This window comes from Hyperolius riggenbachi, chromosome 2, assembly GCF_040937935.1.
Source record: "Hyperolius riggenbachi isolate aHypRig1 chromosome 2, aHypRig1.pri, whole genome shotgun sequence".
Taxonomy (NCBI): Eukaryota; Metazoa; Chordata; class Amphibia; order Anura; family Hyperoliidae; genus Hyperolius; species Hyperolius riggenbachi.
The window spans coordinates 64873473-64892936 of NC_090647.1; the positions used below are offsets into that span (position 1 = coordinate 64873473).

Here is a 19464-nt window from a genome sequence, read left to right on the forward strand (position 1 = left end):
TCATGTATCGCATTCTGCTTTGCTTATCATGCGTAAAACTTTATGTACGTAATTTTGCTTAACACAGTTTAGTGCATGCACCTCACTGAGACATAATTATCAGGAGCACCAAATACATATCAGCAGTGGCTAAATTGTGAGTCAGCAAATTTTTCGTTTTACAGCTGTGGTTATATTTTTTTTTAATATTACTCTTCCAGCTACGGACCTGTTTGTCACTTGTCAGACACTTGTTTTTATTCTCACCATGGAAAATTTACACACGCCCGCTCTTACTCAACCTCTTATTGGTTCTGGGGCAATCATCAAGTGACTGTGCTTACCGTCACCTTTACCACTGGTTCATGATGAGTGCATGGGGTAAAGGTTCTCCAATGCTCTCAGCATGCACAGATGGCAGAAGGTGACATGAGGACATATGATTGCTTAGCAGCCACTCCCATGGTGAAGGAATGGACCCATAACAGTGAGTAACACAGTTTGGAGGATCAAACAAGATAGGCTGAATTAAAAGCATGATGGACGCACCCATTACAGCACCGAGCCCACCTTAAATTCCTTCTCAATATTTGCTAGCACAGCCAGCTCATTACTGAGTTCCAAAGCTGTCATAACTGGGTCCTCACTGGACAAAGACAGGTACGCGGGGCTTGCAAGTCCTTTATATGCATTAATCCTCGACCTGGAGTGGCTAAAGGCATCGTGTTTTTGTTTTTCATTACATTCACTGCATTTACAAAAATAATCATGAGGCCTCTCAATCCGAGCTCCCTTTCTCAGGAGACTGTGAACAATTTCATACTCCTGACAATGAGCGGCCAAAATAATAGGCGTAATATCTTGGGAGAACCTCGTTCCATCTTCGTCGTAGGCATAGAAGTCGTCGTGTTGGAAATCCGACTGGCTGGGACTCGTGGTGAGCCGCTTGCCTTCGGCAAACGATGGATGGCCAAGAATGGCCTCTACTATCCTTACATATCCTTTACTGATGGCCAAAAGCAGAGCATCTCCCACCCGTGCAAGGTTCTCCTTCTTCAGCAGAAGCTCTGTAATTTCCAAGTGCTCGTTAGCCACTGCTAACTGTAAAGCGTTCTGACCCATGTAATCCACACAGTTGACATTTAAGGAGTGGCATTCCTCTATCATCTTCCGAACCACAGGTATATTTCCATACTCGGCAGCATCCAAAAACCGCTCTTCGTCCGGTGAAAGGCTGGTGGAGCGATCACTAAACATGTATGCCGGCCCCCGGTTGGCTAGCCTCCTTCCCTTCTCCCGAAGCAGCGTCTGCCTTCTACGGGACAGCCTGTCTTCTGAGCCATGCCTGCGTGATAACACAACAAAAACAGAATAGAATGAGAACAATTAACTGGGGAAACAATATTTATTAAAGGACAAGTGACCAGAGAGGGATATAGAGGCTGCCATATTTATTTACAATGCACAGTGCCTGGCTGTCCTGCTGATCCTCTCTACCTCTAATGTTTTTAGTTATCAAACCTGAACAAGCATGCAGAACAGATGTTTGCCTACATTTGTTATAGGCATGTATCAGATCTATTTTTGGGTTTTTTTTTTTCTATAAAAATTTGATTGGATGAGTTGAAAAAAAAAATCAGATTATTGGATCTTTTTTAACTTCAAAACATAAATCATAAGTGTATGGCATATTGGCTGGATTTTTTTCAAATGATCTGATCAAGGGGAGAAATCGATCAGATTTCTTTGGCCCACAAAAAATTGAATCATGTATGGCCACCTTTACGCTAGGTTTCCATTTTACAGGATATTGGAGCATTTTTTGGAACCCACACCAACGGACGAACAAGCATGGTCCTATGTTACCTATAGAATGTGTTCACGCATGTCCGTTTTCAATGTGTCTGATATGTCCATTGTGGTAGCAGAACATGAAGTCCTGTCTCCCATGACTTTTCCCTATACCTTACGGAACACAGGCATATCATAAATGGCATAGTATCTATGACATAGCCGTCACAATGGACACGACAATCACTTGGATGGACACAATGGACTGTGGCAAATATTCAAGTCACATTTTCTCCTACGTTTTCTCCTAGGAGATCATTTTTCATATTTTCTTGCTTGCTGGTGGCTAAAAGGCAGACATGGATTAAAGGGGCACTACAGTGAAAAACGTAAAATTTAAAATATATGCAAACATATACAAATAAGAAGTACATTTTTTCCAGAGTAAAATGAGCCATAAATTACTTTTCTCCTATGTTGCTGTCACTTACAGTAAGTAGTAGAAATCTGACAGAAGTGACAGGCTTTGGACTAGTCCATCTCTTTATAGGGGATTCTCAGGGATATATTTATTTTCAATAGCACCTAGTGAATGGCAGTAGCTCTGTCCAACTGCCAAAAAACTGTGTAGGGAGCAGGGAAGCTGGCCAGCATCATTGTTTAAATACTTTTTCTGGAATATCTGTATAAAGAATAAAAGCCTTGCTGAGAATCCCCTATGAAGAGATGGACTAGTCCAAAACCTGTCACTTCTGTCAGATTTCTACTGCCTACAGTAAGTGACAGCATTATAGGAGAAAAGTATTTTATGGCTCATTTTACTCTGGAAAAAATGTACTTCTTATTTGTATATGTTTGCACATATTTTAAATTTTACAGTTTTTCGCTGTAGTGCCCCTTTAAGTTGAAATGGGGCCTTAGGCAAGATAGCAGTGCCCACTGCTGATGGTCGTCTGGCTTTTTTTTAGTAAGTTTTGGTGGGGGCTAACATCCACCAGGCCCCTAGACCCTCACCAGGCTCCAGAATTGCCTTGTGGATGCTCTGCTTACCCACGTCACCACTGAGGTGTTTTCCCCTTATGGGACACAGCAATTTTCACATTTCAGTGCTCCTTCCATTCATGCGCCCATAACTTTATCTCTACTTATCACAATGAAGTGATCCATATCTTGTTTTTTTTTTCACCACCAATTAGGCTTTCTTCAGGTGGTACATTTTCTAAGAATTATTTTATTCTAAATGCATTTTAATGAAAATAATAAGAAAAAAAAATGAAAAAAATTAATTTCTTAGTTTTCGGCTATTATAGTTTTAAAACAAAATGTGCTACAGTGGAAAAAACGAATACATTTTATTTGCCCATTCATTACGACATTCAAAATATGTTCCTAGTACAATGTATGGCAACAATATTTTATTTGGAAATAAAGGTGTATTTTTTCCTTTTTGCGTCCGTCACTAATTACAAGCTCATATTTGCAAAAATAACAGTAATATATCCTCATGACATGCATATTAAACAAAAAGTTGAGTCCCTAAGGTAATTATTTATGAATTTTTTAAAAAAAAATTAGGGTGTATTTTTACTATTTGGATGTCTCCCCCCCCCCCCCCCCCCACTTTATATTCCTGTGTACTGCAAAATAATGTGTATATATTTTCACGTTCATTTTATCACTGACCACATGCATCTCATTGATGCCTGTGTTGCCATTCACTGAACTGTTTCCATTCACTGATCAGAGTACTAAGGGGCGGCGACGAGAACCATACCGGAGTGGTGGGTGAGGTATGTATATCTACGAACTTGGAACCATTAATAACCACCAGAGGGGTATAAACGTACTGCCTCCACTGAAGTAAATGTTTAAAAGGCATTTTATTGATAAGGTATGAAAATATCACCTCAGAGAAAACTTAGGAGAAAAAGAGAATTGAATAAGGGCCTGTTTCCACTAGACGCATTGCAATGCGGAAACCGCTTTGCATCGCAACGCAAGGAAACTGCAACCAATTCACGTCATATGGAGTTGTTTCCATTGACGCGAATTTACCTACGTGATCCGGCGCGATGCAACGTGGGGGAAATTATGTATCCCATGCTGCAGTTTCGCGCAGCACGCATCCGAGTCCCCATAGCCGCTGGGATGCCACATGACGCCGCATCCAGTTGTATGGAAGACAACCAGAAGTACCTGCAGAGGGATGCGAGGTGATGCAGCGATTGCCTCACATCCTATTCGCCAGTGGAAATGGGCCCCAAGGGCCTGGATTCATGGTGACAATCCATGTCAGGAAGACAGCAAGATGGTTCTGTGTAACATTCGCTTTTTCATTTTTCAAGGGGAACAAATAACCTAATAAGCATATATAGTGCACTGTCAATTTACTCTAGTGTAATTCCTGTGTCACAGAAATCTCCATGTCATTCAAGCGTTGCAATAAAGCTCAGTTTAACCCAAAATACAAAATCAGATTCTCCGAGCAATCGTGTTGATGAGTGTAAATTATAAGTATGACCCCCTCCCCTCTGTGACTATTTGCAGGATTAGGGCATCTTGTAATAGGGCTCCCCGGGGACTAGCCAAATGCTCCAAATTGGATTCTATTTTAGGGAACGTTGACTAGTTAGCATTGGCAATTGCCGCAGTTTCTATAGACACAATTCTACAAGTCTGCATACAATGGCTGCTTGTGTTCCACAAGACAAACCGCTGTAATTGGCAACCGCATGGCTACACTGCCTGATTACGCCATGGATCTTCTTAAAGAGGAACTCCAGTGAACATTTTACTGTTGGCAGGTGATGTAGCTGCTGCATGGTTTTTGGTAGTTGGAAACAGCTGTAAAAAGCTATTTCCCACAATGCAACAAGGTTCACAGACAGGAAACTGCCAAAAGTTCGAACTTTTATTGTGAGAGGGGTTTCTTGTGGGAGGGGTTTCACCACAATATCAGTCATGCACCGCCCCCTGATGGCCTGTTTGTGAAAAGGAATAGATTTCTCATGTAAAAGGGGGTATCAGCTACTGATTGGGATAAAGTTAAATTTTTGGTCGGAGTTTCTCTTTACCCTGAGTAGTACATTGCAATACATCTCTCAATGTGAACGAAACTGTTCTGGGAAATCATAATACCATTGCTGGCCTCTTACTGCACCATCACTAGGCTATACGGTCACTGAGAAACGTATTATAAGTGTTAAAGGGATTCCAAGCTCTACCAAAAATAAAAAGTTTCACTTACCTTGGGCCTCCTCCAGCCCACCGTAGGCGGCGAGGTCCCCCGGCGTTCTCCTGGCTCCTCTCTGTGTTAGTCCGCCGGACCCCCGTTACCGGCGACACCCGGGCCTGGTGGTGCCTAAACCTAACCCCCCCCCCCCCCCCCCGGTGGTGCCTAACCTTAACCACCCCCCCCCCAGTATTGCCTAAATCTAACCATCACCTGGGTGGTGTCTAACCCTAACCTCTCCGCCTGGTGGTGCCTAACCCTAACCACTCCCTCTGCAGAAACACCCTTTTACACAGAAACGATAATATCTTTGATAACGTAAAATCTGTACATACAAACAAAATAATATGACAAAAACTATAACGTTGCAAGCTTCTAAAACGATAACATAGTTCAAAAACTTGAATGTTCTAATGTTGTTAACGATATTTCGGGTGCCCTTTTTTCGCCATATTAACGATAATTGCATTAGAGGTAATGGCGGCGCCCTTTTCATTCCACCCTCAGCTGGCACCCTTTTTTTCCTGCTACTGTGTAGTACAGCTAAGAATTAGAACATTAGGCGCAAAGAAAAGCGTGTCATTTTGTTTTCCAGTACAGGAAGAGTTAAATTAAACTTCAGTTGTTATCAGTGATGGCCCAAAATTTCGCATTGAAATTCGCATTTTTCGCATCCTAATGCAAAATTTCAGGGAAAATCGTAATTGATTTCTATGTAATAGTATTTCATAATTTTGCGTAATTTTCACACAATTTTGCGAAATTTTGTGCCGATTTTGTGCCGACAGTTAATAGCAAAGCCCCCATACATGCTATTGCTACCAAAATTGCTACATATGTTAAGGGGAATAGTGGGTACAAGTCAAAAAAATAATTTTCCAAAAAGACATTGTAGTTTTTGAGAAAATCAATTTTAAAAATGCAAAGAAAAATGGTTTTTAAACTGTAAATTTTCCAAGTTTAAAAACCATTTTTCTTTGCATTTTTTAAATCGATTTTCACAAAAACTATACAGTCTTTTTGGAAAAGTATTATTTTTCCCTTGTGCACACTATTCCCTTTAACATAGGTTGCAATGTTGGTGTCAGTAGCACGTATGCAGGCTTTGCTATTAACCTCCAAAGTCGGCACAAAATTATGTGAAATTTCGCAAAATTATGCAAATTGTTATGCGAAATTATGAATGACTATGTAATCAATTTAGTTTGCGAATCGTAATTACGTATAGGCGTAATTGCAAAAATGTACGTGAAATTTTGCAAAATCGTAATTTTGCTGATTACATTCATCACTAGTTCTAGATCATCACTTCTCTGAGCTATTCAACCTAACAGTCCTGTTTTTTGAAGCACTTATACATCAAAGGAACAATGAGAGACAGCTTGAGATAAGGTTTTACTGCAGGAACGGTCAAAGGGCCATTAGCTCTGATTTATAGCTTTAAGTACAGAGTGTGGTTTGTAATGGTTTGTAAACTGCAAATATGACAGAATGATGCAATGTTATCAAGAAAACCTATATAACTGAAAATAAAAATATAAGACTTTTTTTTGCTGCTTGTGTTCTATTCATTATTTGTACTACACATACATTAACCACTTCTGTGCCAGGGTTTTTTTTTTCTGATCGGTGCTGCGTGGGCTCTCCAGCCCACAGCACCGATCAGATAGCAGCCAGGGCGATCAGACCTCCCCCCTTTTTTCCCCACTAGGGCGATGTCTTGCTGGGGGGGTCTGATCGCCACCAGCTGCTTGCGGTTGCGGGGGGGGGGCTCTTCAAAGCCCCCCTCCGCAGCGCTTCCTGGCCTCCTTCCCTCCCTCTCCCTCCCCCTGTGAGCGGCGCAGGACGGATTTCCGTCCTGCGCCTGATAGGATAGGCTTTAGCCTATCAGATGCCGGCGATCCCCGGCCAATCAGAGGCCGGGGATCGCCGATCTCCTCTACGGCGCTGCTGCAGAGCAGCGCCGTATATATGTAAACACGCGGGGAAGATCTTCCCCGCGTGTTTACATTTACCCTGCGAGCCGCGATCGGAGGCTCGCAGGGTGTTCACGGAGACCCACTTCAGGATTCAGCGGCGTACTTAAGCGTACGCAGAATGCTGAAGTGGTTAATTATCTCATATGGTTTTTTTTTCACTTCAAGTCTGCTTAACGACCGCCTAGGTGTCGGCAGGTCAAAGTGGTAACGGCCGCTCATTCAAGCGGCCGTTCCATGTCAGTTCACGGAGGGTGTCTCCGTGAACAGCCTGCGAGCCTCCGATCGGGGCTCGCAGGATAAATGTAAACACTCGGGGAAGAAATCCCCTGTGTTTACATCATATGGCGCTGCTGCGCAGCAGCGCCGTAAAGGTGATCGTCGATCCCCGTCCTCTGACTGCCCGGGGATCACCGGCATCTGATAAGCTGAAGCCTATCCTAGGCGGCGCAGGACAGATCGCCGTCCTGTGCCGCCACAGCGTGAGGGAGAGGGAGGGAAAGGGAGAGAGGCTGAGAATCGCTGCGGAGGGGAGCCCCACCCCCACCCCCGCTAAACACAGGTAGCCAGCGGCGATCAGACCCCTCCAGCAGGACTTCCCTCTAGTGGGGAAAAAAGGGGGGGAAGTCTGGTCGCCCTGTCTGCAAAGTGACCTGTGCTGTGGGCTGAAGAGCCCAAGCAGCACTAATCACAACAAAATCCCCTGGTCCTTAAAGGGGAACTTCAACCTAAACAAACATACTGTCATTAAGTTACATTAGTAATGTTAATTAGAATAGATAGGTAATATAACCTCTTCCTCACCCTGTTTTAAAAGAAAAGGCAAATGTTTGTGATTCATGGGGGCTGCCATCTTTGTCACGGGGGCAGCCATCTTTTTGGTTGAAAGGAGGTGAAAAGGAGCAGGAGACACAGTTCCAACTGTTCTGTGTCCCTATAACCCGTCCCAGCTGCATGCGCTAGGCTTCAAATGTCAAATTCAAAATGTAAGAAAAAAAAATTTGCACCAAAACAGCAGAACGAGAGCAACAACATCAAAAATCCCATCATGCTTTGCACAGCATCAGGGGGAAAATGCCCGGGCAGTTTTCTTCTGTGCAGCTAAAAATGAGGCTTGTATAAGAGAAACAAAGTTCTGATACTGTGAAACTGTTAAAGAAACACCAGGCCTTTTCAGTGCTGCTGAGTCGATTTTTAGTCTGGAGGTTCACTTTAAGTGGTTAAATAGTGGTTAAATAGTGTCCAGGCAGCTACAGTATACATGCAAAAAAGGTGAAAGCAATAAGCAATAGAATGCACCAAGACAGATAGACTCCTCACCAAGGAAAGCAAACACCATAAAAAGAATCACAATCAAAAGACCTCCCGAGACCCAACAATCAGGGTTGGCAAGTGAAATGTAGCCTGGAAGTCAATTATGAGGAATTCCTAAAGGAACACAGGGTTTGGAGAGTTAAGATGATGTTCCAGAATGTGATGACAGGACTATATTTGAACACATTTTGTTTTTTTTTCCTTTTCAAGAATAAATGTAGATTGTCGTTCATGGAAAAATAAGACATAATTTATCTTTTGTAGCAAAAATTAATATAAGACCCATATAAGGCCCTGTCTTTTTTGGGGGGAAACACGGTATATACTCTGTATTACCTGCAAACTCTGATCTTTGATTAGGCTGGCAATCTCATTGGTATTGGAAGGCAGGAAGCTGTATGGAGTATTAAAGGACAACTGAAGTGAGAAGAATATGGTGGCTGCCATATTTATTTCCTTTTAAAGAGACTCCGTAACAAAAATTGCATCCTGTTTTTTATCATTCTACAAGTTCCAAAAGCTATTCTAATGTGTTCTGGCTAACTGCAGCACTTTCTGCTATCACAGTCTCTGTAATAAATCAATGTATCTTTCCCCTGTCAGACTTGTCGGCCTGTGTCTGGAAGGCTGCCAAGTTCTTCAGTGTTGTGGTTCTGCTATGAACTCCCCCTCCCAGGCCCCTATATGCTCACTGCCTGTGTGTTATTTAGGATTAGAGCAGCTTCGCTCTTCTCTCTTATCTTTTACAAGCTGGATAAATCCTCCTCTGAGCTGGCTGGGCTTTCACATACTGAGGAATTACATACAGGCAAAGCTGTCTGCACTCTGCAGTAAGAAACAGCCTGACACTTCAGTGCATGAGAACAGGGGAAAAGAAACACACAAATGATCTCTTGAGATTCAAAAGGAATGCTGCATACAGCCTGCTTGTGTATGGATGTATTTTCTATGTGTGGACATACTGTACATCAACCTACTTCCTGTTTTGGTGGCCATTTTGTTTGTTTACAAACAAACTTTTAAAAACTGTTTTTAACCACTTTTAATGCGGCGGGGAGCGGCAAAATTGTGACAGAGGGTAATAGGAGAGGTCCCCTAACGCACTGGTATGTTTACTATTGTGCGATTTTAACAATACAGATTCTCTTTAAACAATACCAGTTGCCTGGCAGCCCTACTGATCTATTTGGCTGCAGTAGTGTCTGAATCACACCAGAAACAAGCATGTAGCTAATCTTGCCAGATCTGACAATAACGTCAGAAACCCCCGACCTGCTGCATGCGTGTTCAGGGTCTACGGCTAAAAGTATTAGAGGCAGAGGATCAGCAGGACTGCCAGATAACTGGTATTGTTTAACCACCTGAGCGGTCTGGACGAGCTCAGCTCGTCCAACACCGCCGGAGGCTGCCGCTCAGGCCCTGCTGGGCCGATTTACATCAAATAAAAAGCAGCACACGCAGCCGGCACTTTGCCAGCCGCGTGTGCTGCCTGATCGCCGCCGCTCTGCGGCGATCCGCCGCGAGCAGCGGCGAAAGAGGGTCCCCCCAGCCGCCTGAGCCCAGCGTAGCCGGAATAAAAAGTTCCGGCCAGCGCTAAGGGCTGGATCGGAGGCGGCTGACGTCAGGACGTCGGCTGACGTCGATGACGTCACTCCGCTCGTCGCTATGGCGACGATATAAGCAAAACAAGGAAGGCCGCTCATTGCGGCCTTCCTTGTTTATTCTGGGCGCCGGAGGCGATCGGAAGATCGCCTCCGGAGCGCCCTCTAGTGGGCTTTCATGCAGCCAACTTTCAGTTGGCTGCATGAAATAGTTTTTTTTTAATTTAAAAAAAACCCTCCCGCAGCCACCCTGGCGATTTAATCAGAACGCCAGGGTGGTTAAAAGGAAATAAATATGGCAACCTCCATTTCCTTCTTGCTTCAGGAGTCCTTTAAGACCCTCATGTTATGGACTTCTCAACTGCTAGTATGAGCTATGGCCTTTTTATTTCGGTGCAAAATGAACTGTGCTGATATTATTGTCAAGTGACTATTTGCTATATAATTGTATTACCCGTATTTTTCGGACTATAAGACGCTCCAGCCTCCAGACCATAAGAGGCACCTAGGTTAAGAGGACAAAAATCAGGGGAAACTATACAGTGTATATACTAAAACTGGTGCATCCATTGTGAAGGGGCATCTTGTAGATTATGCCCCCTTTTAACCTCATGCCCACTTGTACCTCTTGTGTCTAACTGTGTCCTCCTCTGTCCCCCTTGTGTCATCCTGTGTCCTCATGTGTCTGCCTCTGTCCTCCTTGTGTCCTCCTCTCTGCTCCTTTCTGTCCCCTTTGTGTCCTCCTCTATGCCCCTTTCTGTCCCCTTTGTGTCCTCCTCTATTCCCCTTTCTGTCCCCTTTGTGTCCTCCTCTATGCCCCTTTGTTTTTCCCTGTGTCCTCCTCTGTGCCCCTTTGTGTCACCCTTGTGTCCTCCTCTATGCCCCTTTGTGCCTCCTGTTTATCCCCGTGTCCTCCTCTGCATGGTCACAGTACAGGGAGTCCCTGACATTGCGGCGGGTTGGAGGTTGGTATTAGCAGGCGTTCACAAGTCAGGAACTCCCTGCATTTGGACTATAAGATGCAGTGACTTTTTTTCCCCCACTTTCAGGGGGAGAAAAAGTGAGTCTTATAGTCCAAAAAATAGAGTAAACGATACAATATACCAGTAGTGCACAAAGCCAACAGTGGGCTTTTGGGAGATTAAATGAAGGGTATAACAGATAATGGTTGCTGGATCCAACTAATGTCAAAAACATACATGGACCTAGGTTACATTATGTAGACACTGTATTAATGTAGTACACATTTTATGTATATATGACTGGGCCACAAGCTATTATCACCATACCTCATGGGTTACAAAGAGAAATACATGGAGAAGAGCCTAGAGGATAATCAGGCTCAAACTATAGTGCAGCTACATGGGCCCTAGAGGCATTGGGCCTCTGTGCAGCTGCAAAGCTTGCACAGGCCTATATCAGCCTCTGTAGTAGATATTCTACAGTATAGAGTGCAGGAGAGTCCGGAGCAATGTCGAAAGATGCCACGGGAAGCCTCTATATGCCTCTATATGATCCAGTGGCAGCTTCAATCTCTTGAGATTCAAAAGGAATGCTGCATACAGCCTGCTTGTGTATGGATGTATTTTCTATGTGTGGACATACTGTACATCAACCTACTTCCTGTTTTGGTGGCCATTTTGTTTGTTTACAAACAAACTTTTAAAAACTGTTTTTAACCACTTTTAATGCGGCGGGGAGCGGCAAAATTGTGACAGAGGGTAATAGGAGAGGTCCCCTAACGCACTGGTATGTTTACTATTGTGCGATTTTAACAATACAGATTCTCTTTAAACAATACCAGTTGCCTGGCAGCCCTACTGATCTATTTGGCTGCAGTAGTGTCTGAATCACACCAGAAACAAGCATGTAGCTAATCTTGCCAGATCTGACAATAACGTCAGAAACCCCCGACCTGCTGCATGCGTGTTCAGGGTCTACGGCTAAAAGTATTAGAGGCAGAGGATCAGCAGGACTGCCAGATAACTGGTATTGTTTAAAAGGAAATAAATATGGCAACCTCCATTTCCTTCTTGCTTCAGGAGTCCTTTAAGACCCTCATGTTTTGGACTTCTCAACTGCTAGTATGAGCTATGGCCTTTCTGTTTCGGTGCAAAATGAACTGTGCTGATATTATTGTCAAGTGACTATTTGCTATATAATTGTATTACCCGTATTTTTCGGACTATAAGACGCTCCAGCCTCCAGACCATAAGAGGCACCTAGGTTAAGAGGACAAAAATCAGGGGAAAAATATACAGTGTATATACTAAAACTGGTGCATCCATTGTGAAGGGGCATCTTGTAGATTATGCCCCCTTTTAACCTCATGCCCACTTGTACCTCTTGGGCTTGATTCACAAAGCGGTGCTAACTGTTAGCACGCCTGTGAAAACCCCCTTAGCACGTCTAAACAAACTTTTTGCGCATAAAACTTTATGCGCGTAAAACTTTACGCGCGTAAAACTTTACGCGCGCACTGCACAGAGCGCAGGGCGCTCCGTGCGAAGTGCCCATTAAAGCCTATGGGACTTAGCGCGCATAAAACTTTGCGCGCGTAAAACTTTGCGCGCGCAAAGTTAGCGCGCGATCTGATTGAGAAATCCGGTGCTAACCTACTTAGCACCCTGGTTAGCACGTCTAAAGGCTTTAGACGTGCTAAGTAGGTTAGCACCGCTTTGTGAATCAAGCCCCTTGTGTCTAACTGTGTCCTCCTCTGTCCCCCTTGTGTCATCCTGTGTCCTCATGTGTCTGCCTCTGTCCTCCTTGTGTCCTCCTCTCTGCTCCTTTCTGTCCCCTTTGTGTCCTCCTCTATGCCCCTTTCTGTCCCCTTTGTGTCCTCCTCTATTCCCCTTTCTGTCCCCTTTGTGTCCTCCTCTATGCCCCTTTGTTTTTCCCTGTGTCCTCCTCTGTGCCCCTTTGTGTCACCCTTGTGTCCTCCTCTATGCCCCTTTGTGCCTCCTGTTTATCCCCGTGTCCTCCTCTGCATGGTCACAGTACAGGGAGTCCCTGACATTGCGGCGGGTTGGAGGTTGGTATTAGCAGGCGTTCACAAGTCAGAAACTCCCTGCATTTGGACTATAAGATGCAGTGACTTTTTTTCCCCCATTTTCAGGGGGAGAAAAAGTGAGTCTTATAGTCCAAAAAATAGAGTAAACGATACAATATACCAGTAGTGCACAAAGCCAACAGTGGGCTTTTGGGAGATTAAATGAAGGGTATAACAGATAATGGTTGCTGGATCCAACTAATGTCAAAAACATACATGGACCTAGGTTACATTATGTAGACACTGTATTAATGTAGTACACATTTTATGTATATATGACTGGGCCACAAGCTATTATCACCATACCTCATGGGTTACAAAGAGAAATACATGGAGAAGAGCCTAGAGGATAATCAGGCTCAAACTATAGTGCAGCTACATGGGCCCTAGAGGCATTGGGCCTCTGTGCAGCTGCAAAGCTTGCACAGGCCTATATCAGCCTCTGTAGTAGATATTCTACAGTATAGAGTGCAGGAGAGTCCGGAGCAATGTCGAAAGATGCCACGGGAAGCCTCTATATGATCCAGTGGCAGCTTCAAATTTATTAAAAAAAAAAAATTTTTTTTTTTGGGGGGGGGGGGGGGGGGGGGGGCACGAAGGGGGCACAATGGCTGGCTGGTGGGGACCATTGGGGTGATCAAGATCAATGTTTGTATGGCGAACTTTAGATTATTTTTTGTCTAAAAATTAGGGCTAACTAGTTCAGCAATGGTCGGAACCAAATGTAAATATCACCAGCACCATTAAAGCACCATCATTTGAACAATCTGCTTTTCTCAAAAGCCTCTTGAGGTCTTCAAGAGGCTTTTGAGAAGAGCAGATTGTCCAAATGATGGTGCTTTAATGGTACAAAAGTTACCTACAGATGTATTTGGCTAGTTGGATGGCATGCTTAAATCCTTACTTGCTAGGAAGCTGCTCCTGCGTGGACAAATCAAAGACAAATAATTTCAGCCCCCAGCCTGTGTCTTACGACCCTACAAGCAATGGGATAGGAAAGAGGCAGGAGGGAGGGAAACACTATATGTGTAATTCCTTATCTTAGTAGCTAAGCATTGCTGGAGATTAGAGCTTGTATTTTACAGACAGGAAGTTTTGAATCAGGATTTCGCAATCCGAGAAGTGTCTTTCCAATTTCCACTGAATTTTTTTTGCTATTCTTGTCAATAAACTTAGTTAATTATAAAAAGTTGTTTTTTTTTTAATTTCGCTAATTTTACATTTCTATATTGTTTGCGGATATGCGCTATTACGCGTCACGTCACACAAGTCTTGGTAATACACTATTCCACTGAAATTCTGATTTCCGCACTCCAATTTCTGATCAGAAACTGGGAAATCAGAATTCTGCAGAATTTGGAAGCTTATCCCTACTCAATACTGCAGGGCCGGGCCGAGGCATAGGCTGGAGAGGCTCCAGCCTCAGGGTGCAGTGTAGGAGGGGCGCACAATTTATTCAGCTGTCATTTCTAATTGTGTATGAAGCAGAAAGAAATAAGAAAAGGGGATACATAGCAGTGACTGCATGCCAGATAACTAGATATTAAGGTGTTGGGGAGGTTGTGGGCCCTGTGGCCCTCTTAGTCTAATAGCAATCAGTGTGTGACAGCTGGGGTGGGAGGGATGGAGGGGCGCACTTTGGTGTATCAGCCTTGGGTGCTGGAGGACCTTGTCCCTGCTCTGCAATACTGAACAGAGCGGCCTCCCCACCGCTTCCCCTGCCACTCTGACCGAAGTAAGGCCAAAGTTAAAATCAGTTATATGACAGCTGAGTCCTTGGCTATCTTGTGCCAAGATCCAGGTCTCCTTAAACCAAAGGATAGAGCACAAATAATTGTACAGATCTACCCCCAGGGCCATTCAACAACCATAACTTCCAATTGAAGAGTCTCTTTACTTGGAAGTTAAGATCCAGGTCCCCATCTGCCCATAGCCGCAAAGTTATATTGCAGTCTATGGGCCCTTTCACACTGGCACGGTGCAGAATTTTACCGCAAGCTACTGCTAGACCAATGTTAGTTTGTGGGGCCTTTCATACCAACGCGGTGTGGCACTATTCAATGGAAGTGACGTTTTTGCCAGACACAAGTTTATCCCTACATTACCTTGTGGCTCCTGCGGCGGACTGGAATTCATGTAAGTCTGTGGCGACACGTGTTTTTAAAATGCTTTCGCACAGGAAATCTCTTGGGCCACAGGAAGTGAGCGCCACTTCCTACTTGGCCAGCTGCTAGATGGGGATTACAGTTTCCCTTCTCCCTTACTTCCTTTGCCCTTTATAGGCAGTTACAGGTGCCCATTAGCATTAGATAGCCTGCGTTACCCTCAATATTAAGTGGTAGCTAGGTAGCTACTAGTGCCTCAGACTGTACGGGGATCTCGTCAGTGGAATGGCAAGAGCTGGGCGAGTAACCTCTCATTTACACTCTATTCGAGATTTTGCATAGGCAAAAAGGGAGGAAGGCACTCAAAGAGGGGACTGCGCTGCCCTTCCATCATCAGGCGCCTGTAGGCACTTGCCTACAGTGCCTTATGGTAACTCAGGCCTTGATCCTATTTATCTGAAGTACACCTAGAGTGAAGGTTTGCTTTAAAATCTATTAAGTCTCATTAATATTAATACAAGAAAAATGCAGCCATAATTAGGTTGAGGGGCACAAAGTTATAAACTAGATCCAATAACTGCAGCGTCTTCCTCCAATCACACCAACATGTGAATATTGAGCTGTACCGCACGTTATTCTGAATACATAAATTGCTGCGCGTTCAAGCATAGCATACCGAGCATCCCGCCATCTGCAAGAGAGTCACGTAATGAAAATACAAAGCTATAGAAAACCGCATAGAATATTCATGTGATGTCTAAAAATTGGCAGCGGAGATCAAGATGCTTCCCCGGCCCAGAGAAGAGTAATTATCTGGAGGTTTAGCTGGCAAAAGGACTTACAATGCTGGAATTCTAGTCCTTCTTCTGAGGCGAATGAACAACTACGGACGCATTAACTACAGTCTGGTATTCCTTCGCTCGGTTCTGCTGCTGCACAGTCTATGCACCATAACAAATCTATTTATATGAAGCTAAGTTGTAAGTAATGTAAATTCTATGCAGACAGTGATTGTAAGTGCAGAGAGAGAGATGACAACCTGGGTGTAATGTCAGGGGGCCGGGAGGCACCTGTTCCTGGGATTATCAGAACTAGGGGGCATTGTAAAAGGAAGTGTATACAATTTATTTTTAATGCCTGAAGCACGGTAAAGAAACAAAGGGCCTGATTCACAAAGCTTTTCTGTTAAATTATCTCACTTTATTTATTAACTCACCATTTATCTCTCCTTAAATGATATAACTCATGATTTACCTCTCCTTATCTAACTTAACTCATGGTTTAGCTCTGCTTATTTGACATAACTCATGGTTTAGCTCTCCTTATTTGACATAACTCATGGTTTAGCTCTGCTTATTTGACATAACTCATGGTTTAGCTCTCCTTATTTGACATAACTCATGGTTTAGCTCTCCTTATTTGACATAACTCATGGTTTAGATCTCCTTATTTATTTATCTAATGAATTCTCTCTTCTTATTTGTTTATCTCATACATTAGCACTCCTTACAGTTAGGGTGAAAAATAAGTAACCTTTGTGAATCAACCCCAAAGAGAGATGCATGCTTACGTTGGTAGTGGGAAGCCTTTGGATGGTCGAGAGGCTTCCCGTATCTTCTTACACCCCTCCTGCAGTTCTATGGACCTTACCTACTTTGCATTCCTAGGTTTTTACCCCTAATGGTTCCTGACAATTTTGGCATTTCAGCTGTGTCACTATTGATATGAAATGACTTCTTTTTACGTTATGTATGCCATCAAAGTGATACATATATTGTTTTTTTGGGGGGGAACAATCTAGGCTTTCTTTGGGTAATTTTTTTTTTCTAAGAATTGTTTAAATTTATAGGCATTTTACAGGAGAAAAGTAAGCATGAGGGCTGGCTCACACTATGGGCCATATGCAATTCAAGTTTTCACCAGAGTTTTCTCCTAGGTGATATTTTTACAACTTTTATATAAAATGACTTTTACACCCCCAGCAAGCAAACAAATACTCAAAAATATTTTTGACAGTACTTTTTCACCTACTTTTGGTAATTTTGCCATTGCAAAGAGCTAAAAGGTTTATCTAAATTGAAGATGAAAAATGATCTCTGAGGAGAAAACTCAGGAGAAAAAGTGAATTGCATATGGGCCTATGAGCGTTTTGATATTTTTTTTTTAATCGCTAGCGTTTTGAAAAGTGCTGTAAAAGCGCTTGTGTAATGAAATCCTATGTGGGTGTTCTCACATGAGCTTTTTTTTCAGTCGCAAACGTGGGTCCTGCACCATTTCCTGGGCGATATTGCTTCAATGCAAGGTTTAGGAAAAATTCGCAAATTGCTTTAAAAGCTCTTTAAGTAGTGAATTTGTGAGCGTTTTTCAGGCGAACTTGCTTTAAAAGACATTCAGTTCAGTTTGTCTGATGTATGGGCACCTAAAAGGAAACTTGTAACAATTAAAAAAAAAAGAGTTTCACTTACCTGGGACTTCTGCCAGCCCCCTGCAGCCGCCCTGTGCCTGTACTCAACGATCCTCCGGCCCCTCGCTGCGGCTAAGTTTCACTTTCGCCGACTTGCAAGTTGACGGCCACTGCGCCTGCATCGTGCTGGCTGTGCACATCCTCGTTTGTGCTCCCGTTGCCAGACGTGTCCTGCGCAGGTGCAGTAGAGATGTTCTCATACTGCACCTGCGCAGGATGCTCCTGGCCATGGGAGTGCAAACGAGGACCCACGCGGCCAGGGTCATGCAGGTGCCAAGGCCAGTGGCTGAAGAAAGCGAAACTGAGTCACGGTGTGAGGCCGGAGGATCATTGAGTACCAGCGTGGGCACAGGGTGGCTCCATGGGGCTGGCAGAAGCCCCAGGTAAGTGAAACTCTTTTTTAAAAAAAATCATTACAGGTTTCCTTTAGGGCCCGTTTCCACTAGCATTGTGGACGCGAGGCGATCTCTGCATCGCCTCACATCCCCCACAGGTAGTTTTGGTTGTCGTCCGGACAACCAGATGCGGCGTCATGTGGTTTCCCATCGGCGGCTATGGGGAATCGCATGCGTGCTTTGGAAAACTGCAGCACGCTATCCATAAATTCCCCCGCATCGCTTTGTGCCGGATCACGTAGGTAAATTTGTGTCAATGGAAACTACTCCATTGACGTGAATTGGTTAAAGTTTCTTTGCGTTGTGATGCGGAGCGGTTTCCGCATAGCAATGCGTGTAGTGGAAACGGGCCCTTAAAGTGAATGGGAACTGCATTTTAAAAAAAATGAAGCAAATACTTACCCAAGGAGAGGGAAGGCTCTGGGTCATATAGAGCCTTCTGTCTCCTCTCTCGGTGCTCTCTATCCTGTGCTGGCTCCCCCCCCCCCCCCTTGTTTCATCAACACCCCGCCGAAAGGGTATTTGGAAGTCTTCGGGATGCGTGTCCTCCCAAAGGCTCCATACTGCACAGGCGTGAGCAAGAAAGTGTGTCGCAGTACAGAGCCGCCCTTCTTCAGGAGCACTCGGGCTCCCTGAAGACTTCTGAAGCCTCCTTCGGCCAGGTAAAGCAGTATTTGACTAATTTAGTCAAATACTGCTACGGGGCGAGCCAGCACTGGAACAAAGGGACCAGGAGAGGAGCCGGATGGCTCCATAGGACCCAGATCCTTCCCTCTCCTTGGGTAAGTATCTGTCTCATTTTTTTAAATGCAGTTCCCATTCACTTCAAGTAGTACAGCTTGTTAAAACACTTGCAACATATATAGATAATCTGATAAGGCGTATTTATTTTTCCTATAGTGGATTAGATATGGAGCTGTGAAACAATCGGATTTCCCACAGAGCTCCCTCTATCAGACAATTATTCTTGGAGGATTTTCCTACAATCGCTTAATCTTTTCAGGAGATATTTTAATTCCCTCTTCCTTGTTTCTTTATAAAGCTTTAATAGTGTGTCATTATTACAGCTTAGACTTATGTCTGAATGGTTTCCGATTATTAATGGTAATACTTATAATAATGATATCCACTTATGATAATGATATACGGTATAAGTTCTAGCTCCTGTTTTTCTGATTTATAAGCTATTCTGCTGGTACTGCCTGCTAAGCTTGCTGTATGTGGGGGAATAACGTGGAAACTCTTCTGAACAACATGTAGGATGTAGGATGATTTTGGAAAACGACTGGAAGTAGCAATAGAGGCCCAACACGTGTTGACTCAATAATAAATTATTCATAAGCTTAGTGCATGCCAAAGTGCGTGTGCAATGCAAGACTTAAAGTGGATCCGAGATAAACTTTTACTCATTGCACAGTTGTGTTCCTTTCATATAGTTAATAGGGCATTCCTCAAGCCAAATACTTTTTTGTTTTGTTTTAATACTCTAATTCCCTATAAACTAAACAAGCCACGCCCACAACAGAACATAGCCGCTCTCATTGTATCACAGTAATAA

General features: G+C 43.8%; 1 protein-coding gene across 1 annotated transcript in view; it reads right to left on the reverse strand.

Moving 5' to 3' along the window:
• TRPC6 (transient receptor potential cation channel subfamily C member 6) overlaps positions 1-19464 on the reverse strand; it is a 292360-nt gene that overhangs the window by 102880 nt on the left and 170016 nt on the right. Inside the window, exon 2 of the mRNA XM_068266852.1 lies at positions 550-1324. Within this exon, the coding sequence (XP_068122953.1) occupies positions 550-1324 (775 nt within the window). The remainder of the gene's footprint in view (positions 1-549; positions 1325-19464) is intronic.